Below are 8,738 nucleotides of genomic sequence, written 5' to 3' on the forward strand. Positions count from 1 at the left end.
TCTTTCCAATGGGATATGAACTCTATGGCACCCTATTGGACAAACTCTTTGCAAAATTCCTATTGCATTTGTCCAAAAAGGGTGCCATAAAGTCCAATTCCTTTCAAGATAAAGTTCATTTGATGTAAGAAAGAATCATCAAGGTACCCCACAAGTATGAGAAAACCCCCTGAAAACCCCTGCAAGTCTCGATCGATCGCAAACGGCAAACAAGCATAAATAAATTTCAACCCATTTCTCGCTACAAGAGCTACATTTCAAATGAACGATCGAACCGCACCGCACTTTACCGTTAAATCACATTTCACAGTTGTTTTTTATTATAATTTAATCTCAACACTTCCTACAAGAGATAATATATCGAAATGCATACATGCGAACGAACAGGCACACACACGCACGCACCCACAAGTACAGTGTGTGTGTGTGTGTGTGTGACTTGGACACATTGGCCATTTTCGCTGGCGCTATGTCCATCAACATGAAAAAATGGGATTAGTTGGGGACACGTGTGTGTGTTGTTGATCGTGTAAATATAGGAGTGTTATCAAGAATAGACGCTACTGTGCGCGTAATGTTGTGTGCGCTTCCTAAAATAACGAACATGTAACATTGTTCCTACACATTACATGCTTCCTGTTTTGCGTATCTCATATAATTAATCCTTTTTTGTTAATTTTGTTGCTTCAAATTGTTCTGATGTGCAAATGCGTTACACTGGGGCGTTACATGTAACGCTAGGTAGCCATAATATGTATTGGTTTTTTTGCTTTCGTTTGAACGTTATTTGTCTTTGTCTATTTTCATTTTGTACCTGCCACAATTGTTACTGAATTTTGTGTTTTCTTCTTCTTCTTCTTCTTCTTCTTCTTTGTTTTTTGCTTTCCTTTGCGTTGCCTTTTTCGTTGCCACATTACAGTTAAATTCGGGAATGAATCGTAAACGCCTACCACACCGTACCGCTTGCTGGAATGACTTTTGCCAACTCTCTTTAGTTTCATCCAGTCTTCTCGTATCCATTTGCAAACACCAAATTACCAAACTATCTAAACGGCCACTCCTCGGATGCGTGTAATCTTGTAAACACTCACTAACTGCCTAAAACTCACCGTGCTAAGGGGTCCAGATTTCCTTTTCGAATCGGTTCTCACTCACTGCTGTACGTTTTAGATGTATGTGTATAGGTTGGAATTTACTTACTATATGCTACAACGGTTAAAATCGACATTTAGTGTGTGTTTTTTCCCCTCAAGTAGGTAACAGTGTAATTTTGCATTATTGTATTGCGTTCTGCCCTTTCCGACACGCGTTTGTTTCGTTTTTCAAAGGAATTGGGAAATATCACTATTGCGAGAGAAAAAAAACCAGGAGGAACCTTTCTGAGCGCCAATAAATTAAGATTCGAAGGTAAAGAACATGCTGCCGTGCACAAGGCGAAACAGCGAACAAGAAAGTTAATAAATATTGAGCAAGTAAGTGTAACACAGTAGTTGCTTGAATTGCAGGAGATATCAAAGGGGGTGAAGGAGTGTTCCTTTTGTAAAAATTTCTTCTAGAGCCTCTCCGAGACACGCACGCACGCACGCACGCACGCAGGGGCGCGCATATTAGTAATCACAGGAAGAGTAGTAAACAATGTAAAATTAGGCCTACACTTAAAATGCTAAACTGGAGAAATAACTGCACTATCCTTCTCCTTCTCCCTCTCTCTCTCTCTCTCTCTTTCTCTCTTATGACCACACTTTTTTGTTGTAAATTGTCATGTGTAAATTGTGTCCCTTCCCCCCCCCCCCCTTATTCTGATACGGTATTTTCGGGCGCTTCTTCCTCCACGATCACCACCGCACCGCAGCAGGCTGCCTGCTCGTCCTCATCCTCGGAAAGGGACCGATCTGCTGCTTCCGGTTCCGGCCCGTCATAGTTCAGCGAGTCGGACGTTTCGTTCGATGAGCTGCCAGCGTTCTCCTTCTCCGTAGAGTTGCTTCCTCCGCCGCCACGGGCACCGTTCTCCACGCGCAGCAGCTCTGCCGACCGGGTGCTACCATCCTCTTCTTCCTCCTCGTCCGGCTGTCCGCCGGATTCTGCAGCAAGCGATTCGATCGCAAAGTTGTCTGAATCGGACGAGGAAGATGCTGACGATAGCCGGCCATCTTCACGGTCCGGTTCGGTTGCACGCTTCACACCAGCAGCAGCAGCAGCAAACTTGCCGGCCAATCCACTCGGGCCCGGTTTCTCGCCGTCCGGTTGCCGTTGAAGATCGCGCACACCGAACGTTCCATCGGTAATGCGGCGTACTTCGCGCGGTTTAGGCGTCCCATTTGTGCCACTTCCAGAGGGGCCCACCGATAGCGCCGGGCTGCGTGCTGGACGGAAGGTGTTGTTCTCGAAGTTAAACGCCCAGCTGCGCAGTGGATCCGTTCCGACGCGGCTAGGACTTTCCGAGCGGGCTCGCACCGGTTGCAGCGCAGGGCCGGCACGTGGTGCCGACCCCCTTGCACCCGGACCATCGTTCAGTGGCACGTTCTCATACTCGTGCTCGCGCAATCGCGCTAGCTGGGGCGTATTGCGCAGCACTCGCGGGTAGCTGCCCGTCATTGTGGGGTACTCGCGTGCCGGGGGAATATAATCGGCCTGATCAATCGCTCCATAACGTACAATTTCTTGCTGCTGCTGCTGCCCGTGGGATCCACCGGCGGTCGAGCAGCCGTCACAGTTGCGCGAGAACATAAAGTTAAAATCGATAAACTTGTAATCCGGCGGCGTTTGACCGACCCACAGCGGGAGCCACTTGTTCACCAGCAGCCACTGCAGGGACGGTTTGGTTACACGCCCGCCCACTCCGTTCGCGTACATTGGATCGGCCGCGGGAAGGTCGGGGGGTGGTAAGCCACCCACGGAAGCGAGTGACGGTGGCGCGGGAACGTTGGCAGTCGGCTCCTGGACAGCGGATTGTTGCGATTGTTTCGACTTTCGGCTTATCTTCGGGATGGCACCGGTTGATTTGCCTCCCAACGTGCCGCCCGTGCCCACACCACTCACACCAACAGCTGCGGCACTCGCCAATCCACCCATAATGCTTCCACCCTGTCCACCGGTTCCTCCCGAAGCTCCTCCCGACGATGCTCCTCCTGCGCCTCCAGCTGCACCTGCCAGCGTACTGTCGTTCCCGTTCGCCGCGTTCACACTGCCACCCGCCGCTCCATTCGCGGTGGACGGTTTGTTGAGATTGTTCATCGATTGGGAGTTTTCGCCCCCGAGACAGCTGAAAAAGCTCTTCACGTTCACCGACGACGAGTCCTTGGTTGCGTTTGGCTGCGCATTCGCGGTGCCGTTCGCACAGTAGGGGGCATTAGTGCCTGCTGGACCTCCTACCACACTCCCTGGTCCATTGGCTCCCGGTTGGTTTAGCCGTATGTGGCCCACCGTACCGAGATGACTGTGGCCAAGCACCGCATAGTGTCCGCCCAGGCTGTAGTGATCGATGTTACCACAGGACGAGCTCAGATGGCGCTCGATGCGCCCAACGCCGTGCCCGATCACATCGAACCGCCCGAAAAGACCCGCCGCCCGGTTCGCCGCCGGTGCAAACGAGCCCGTATTCTGGTAGGCCGGTTCCTCTCTTACGCGCTCGTACAAATTGTCGCACTTGGCGACGCCGTTCGATTGGCTGTGGCAGCGATAGTAATGGTACGATTCGGTGTCGTCGAAGCTACGCTGCCGGGGCGGTCGCGGTTGCTGCGGCGCGGCCGAGCCGACCGGATAGCGGACACGGTTCAGATCCAGGTGAAGGTTAGCATACCGGCCATTGGAGGAGCCGGCCACGGGCGGTTGATTCTGGTAGTAGCTTGGAGCCGGTCGGCCCCGTGGCACATCATAGCCGGCAGTTCGATCGTACAGCTCGTTCCGGTACGCCATCGGGTGGTAAAGCTGCTGCATGCTGTGCAGCATGCTGGGTGGTGGGGGCGGAATGCATGCAGCAGCACCGCCGTTCAGCGAACGCCCCGACGGACCGGGCTGTGGTTGATTGGCTGCCACGTGTTGCGGCGCCGGATTCGAGACAGCAGGGATACCCGCAGGGGCACCGTTACCACCGACTCCCGCCCCACCTCCACCACCGTTCAAGGGAGCAAACTGTTCTATCGATTCGTAAATGTTCTCGTAGTGCACACTGTTGCCGTTTGGCGCATTGTTCATGGCCGGTTCCGGGTTGAGCCCTTCCGCCTGGCTGTTCTCGTCGTCGTTGGCCCCGGCGGCCGGTAAACTCGCCGCTTCATTCTGCAGGGCTGCACAGTTCGCGTACCGGGTGTAGGTGGTGGTGGTGGTGTGGTGATGGGAGGAGAAGGATTGTTTGGTGGCGGCCCGTGCGCCCTGCTGCTCGCTTCACAAGGGCTTATCTATCATTGCCACACCGGCGTAGCTGCGGCCGATGCTCATCGACGACGGCAGGATGCGCCAGCTGTCCGTTTCCGGGCTGTACACCTCGACCGACGCCAGATTCGACAGCCCGTCGTCCCCGCCGACCACGTAAAGCATTCCGTTGTGCGCCACCACGCCAGCATTGCGCCGGCAGAACGCCATATCACCGACCGGGCGCCACGTGTTCGTCGCCGGATCGTACGCTTCGACCGATTTGCGCACCAGCGGCCCATCGTGACCGCCCACCGCGTACAGAATGTTGTCCAGCACGCCCACGCCCGCCCCGCTGCGTCGGGCCGACATTTCCGCAATCTGCGTCCAGGTGTCGGTGGACGGGTTGTACCGTTCGACCGACGCGAGACATTGCCGGGAGGCACCATCGTACCCCCCAACGGCGTACAGCAGCCCGTTCACCACCCCGACCCCGACCGAGCTGCGGCGCGTCGACATGGAAGCGATCAGGCGCCACTCCTGCCGCTTCGGGTCGAACATTTCCGCCGAGCTGAGCCCGGTCGAGCCGTCGAACCCGCCGACCGCGTAGATGCAGTGGTTGAGCACTGCGACGCCCAGCGTCGAGCGGCGCGCCTCCATGTTGTGGCTGGTGGTCCACTGGTCCAGCACCGGATCGTACACGTCGACCGTTTTGACGCGCAGCGAACCGTTAAACCCGCCGACCGCGTACACCTTGTCGCCCAGTACGGCCAGTCCCGCCCGGCAACGGCGCGTGGGCATTTCCGCCACCTGGTACCACTTTTCCTCCCGCAGATCGTAACACTCAACCGAGCGGATGGCTTTCGGCGCTTGGCCACCGATCACGAGCAGCACTTTTGGCAGACCGACCGGCTGCCGGGGTATGGTGCGGGGTGTTTTGAAGCACGTTTTCTGCTCGCCTTTCAGCAGATGATACTTGAGCGCCTCGATGATGTAGTCCTTGCACTGGAGGTCGCCCTTCATGAGCTGCTCCTTCTCGACGTACTGCACGAGATAGTCCTGGGAGAGCAGGGGCAGCCGGACGTGCTCCATCAGGTCGGCCAGATGGTGCTGGCGCCCGCTCACATCGTACTGTATCCAAGTGATGACACATTCATACACCTTTTGGAGAGGATGATTAGAAGCATGGTATTAGAAAAGGGGGTTTTAAAAGAGAAAGCAAAACGCCTGCCCGTACCTTCTCCTCCGTAGGAACTGACAAACGGTCGCTCTTGATCAGATGTGCCACTTGGTCACTGGTGAGATTGAGAAACTCATCAAACTGTACCACTTCCCTGCGAATTAAGCATCAATATGGTCATTTTAATTACATTCCTTCCCGCCCTACTGCAACTCCAACTCTGAAACTCACGAGAAATGCTGCTCGATGTACGTTTCCGCATAGTTGAGCAGATCGATACAGCCGTGGATGTCGGCAAAATCGCGTATCCCCAGGCAGTTGCTCGGATCGAGCTGCGTCTGCAGATAGTCGCAGCACGCATCGCGCACATCGGTCAGCTGCAGCAGGTTGGCCGCCGTCAGCAGTATCTGCACATTGTCCTCCGTGACCTCCACCACCGCCCGGTACACGTACTCGATCAGCAGCTGCAAGGCGCGCGGATCCACCCCCTGCAGCGTGATCCGATCCTGCCGGCTCTCCTCGAACCCGGTAAACATGGCGTAGAAGTAGGGACTGCACGAGGCCAGCACCATTTTGTGCGCCGGGATTTCGATCCCTTCCGCCACCAGCACCACATCGCACAGCAGGTTTTGTCTGGAAAGGTGCAAATAAATGCAAAATGAATGGGAAAAACGCGTTATGCCAGGGCAGCAGGCTGAGGTCTGAACAAGGTGGCAGATGTCGCGTGGGAATTGGGTTACGTACTCTCGCATCATGTTCATGGCCTCGAACGAGCGCTGCGTGTGGATGTTGTTACGGTACGCTCCGGTCGTTTTCTCCTTCCCGTTCGACCGTGGCAGCTGCTTCTGGGAGCTTTCGTCCAGCGAGTTTTGGCTTGCATAACGCACCAGGATGCAGCTGGAAGGAGGGAGAAGCGCAATGGTGTTAAATAATCATTTCATAATTGGTTCGCTATCCTTGAGCTAGTGTTTTTTTCTTCTCGAATCTCCTCTATTCTGGATACACGAAGAACGGAAAAATGTAAACAAAACATTGCCTCGCATCTCACTAACACACTCTCATACTTTCTCGCACCACACACACACACGCATGCAAACACAGAGGGCAGAAAATCGATAACATCAACTTTCGTCTCCAGGCCGATGGTTTGAGAAGGAAAACGCGGATTGCTTTGATTTCCATCCTACCTTCCACGCTCCATCGTGCCTTCTGCGGCCGAGTTTTGGCTGCTTCCGGTGTTGCTGTTGATGTTGTGCTGATTGTTGCCGTTGCCCAGGCTGCTCATGATTCCTAGTGTGTACTGTATGAATGATAGCATACACTGGAGAGGGGAACCGAGAGTGTCTTGTGTGCTCCTGCTGGCTTCTCTGCTTGTTTCCTTTTCTCGCTGTTTCCGATTCTACAACGCACGGAGCTGCATTATGAGCTGCACTTGCGGTACGATTCCCGACAAAGAAATGCGGTGCTAGAATATCAGTGTCCGGAAGTTCGCTCGACGCACTACACAGCAACTACACCCCACAAACACACAAACTGAACCAACATCGGTGTGCAGTAGCAGCTGGACAGAAACGTGCCCAATTGTGCAGCGTTGGCGATTATTCTACACAGCTCATCCGGTCACGGTAATTTCCCTGGTCAGGCACAATGCATACCACACCGCACTTTGCTTTGTTTGTCGCGGGAAATTCGATTTTTTCCGACTTTTCCAGTGCAGACGCAGTTTCCGTGCGTTTGGTTCTTTGCAAACACGAGCACGTACACACACACTCATACAGGTGACGGATCTGCAGTGTGATGATGGTTAAGCGCAGTCCACACACAGCGAGCGTATGTTGAAGCGTTGATTATGGGAATGGGAGCAAATGTGTCTGCGTGAGCTAATTGTGGTTTTATGTTGAATTAGACTAAAACCGGATATAATTATAGGGCAGTTTTTACTATTTCTTTTATTTTTCTTTTATTTTACTCACACATTTTTCACATTAATTAATTCTTCTTCTTCTATTTAGCGTAACGTCGTACACGGACATGCCGACCTGTACAGGCTTTCGAGACTTGATTCATGACCACGCAACCAGATAGTCAATCTTTGCTACGGGGGGTAGTTATGGGAAAAATGAAGTTTTTATCGGAATCGATTCCGGCTAGCTCCGCAGTTTTCTGGAATCGATTCCGGATAATAGGTTTGGAATCAGTTTACGGAATCTATTCTGGAATCGACTCCAGAATCGAAACCGACTCCGGAATTGGTTCCGGAATCGGCTCTATACTTGATTCCGGAATCGACTCAGGATTCGGAATCGGTTCCGTAATCGACTTCGGATTCGGAATCGGTTCCGTAATCGACTACGGAATCAAAATCGGTTCCGGAATCGTCTCCGGAATCGGCTCCGGAATCAGCTCTGGAAACGGCTCCGGAATCGGCTCCGGAATCGACTCCGGAATCGGAATCGGCTCCGGAATCGACTCCGGAATCGGAATCGATTCCAGCATCGGAATCGGCTCAGGAATTAATTCCGAACACGGAATCGGGTAGATCCGATTCGGAGCTCCCACCAATAACGGGGGTACGGTCCATTCTAGGTTTGAACCCATGACGTTAAGTCGTTCGAGTTGACGACTGTACCACGGAACCGCCCCCAGTAATTTAACATTAATTAATTATTTGATATGATTATGGCTGTATATAATTGTTTTAAACCTTTTGAAATGGTTTTTAACATTCGATCAAAAGAGAATTATTTGGCGTTTTACAATTGATGTGTCAAATCAGTACAATTTACTCAAAGAACTGTCAAATTTAGAAGACCGCGTATCTACGAATCCGCGTATAAGAGGTGCCATGTATCTCGGGGACTATTGTACATTCGTGAAGCACGTCGTAACAACATGCCCGTCATGGGTTCAAACCTCTAATGGAACAAGCTCCCCGTACACAGTTCCTCAGTTCCCAAGTACTTCAAAAACTTAGTGTAGATGTCTTGGTCGCAAATTTCTTGGTCGCAAATTTCTTGGTAACAAACTTCTTGGTCGCAAACTTCTTGGTCGCAAACTTCTTGGTCGCAAACTTCTTGGTCGCAAACTTCTTGGTCGCAAACTTCTTGGTCGCAAACTTCTTGGTCGCAAACTTCTTGGTCGCAAACTTCTTGGTCGCAAACTTCTTGGTCGCAAACTTCTTGGTCGCAATTTTTCGCACGAACAAAATGCT

General features: G+C 52.4%; 1 protein-coding gene across 2 annotated transcripts; it reads right to left on the bottom strand.

Annotated features, from left to right (window-relative positions):
• Positions 1 to 285: 285 nt before the first annotated feature.
• LOC120900299 (ring canal kelch homolog) lies at positions 286 to 7,298 on the bottom strand. 2 transcript variants are annotated; one of them, XM_040307101.1, is made up of 5 exons: positions 6,715 to 7,298; positions 6,272 to 6,424; positions 5,759 to 6,160; positions 5,585 to 5,681; positions 286 to 5,508 (listed from the first exon to the last, which is right to left on the bottom strand). In XM_040307101.1, the coding sequence occupies exons 1-5, from the start codon at positions 6,843 to 6,845 to the stop codon at positions 1,795 to 1,797; spliced, it is 4,497 nt and encodes a 1,498-aa protein (XP_040163035.1). In that variant the 5' UTR covers positions 6,846 to 7,298; the 3' UTR covers positions 286 to 1,794. The 2 variants fall into 2 exon arrangements, with proteins under 2 accessions (XP_040163035.1, XP_040163036.1); XM_040307102.1 differs by having other exon boundaries at positions 4,381 to 5,508.
• Positions 7,299 to 8,738: the final 1,440 nt, after the last annotated feature.

Source organism: Anopheles arabiensis, chromosome 3, assembly GCF_016920715.1.
Source record: "Anopheles arabiensis isolate DONGOLA chromosome 3, AaraD3, whole genome shotgun sequence".
Taxonomy (NCBI): Eukaryota; Metazoa; Arthropoda; class Insecta; order Diptera; family Culicidae; genus Anopheles; species Anopheles arabiensis.

Coding starts and splice junctions, on each gene's coding strand:
- LOC120900299 (XM_040307102.1), bottom strand. CDS start 6,845: ATGCTATCATTCATACAGTACACACTAGGAATCATGAGCAGCCTGGGC. Junction 6,161..6,271: donor GCCATGAACATGATGCGAGA/GTACGTAACCCA, acceptor GCACCTTTCCAG/ACAAAACCTGCTGTGCGATG. Junction 5,509..5,584: donor CAGTTCCTACGGAGGAGAAG/GTACGGGCAGGC, acceptor CCTCTCCAAAAG/GTGTATGAATGTGTCATCAC.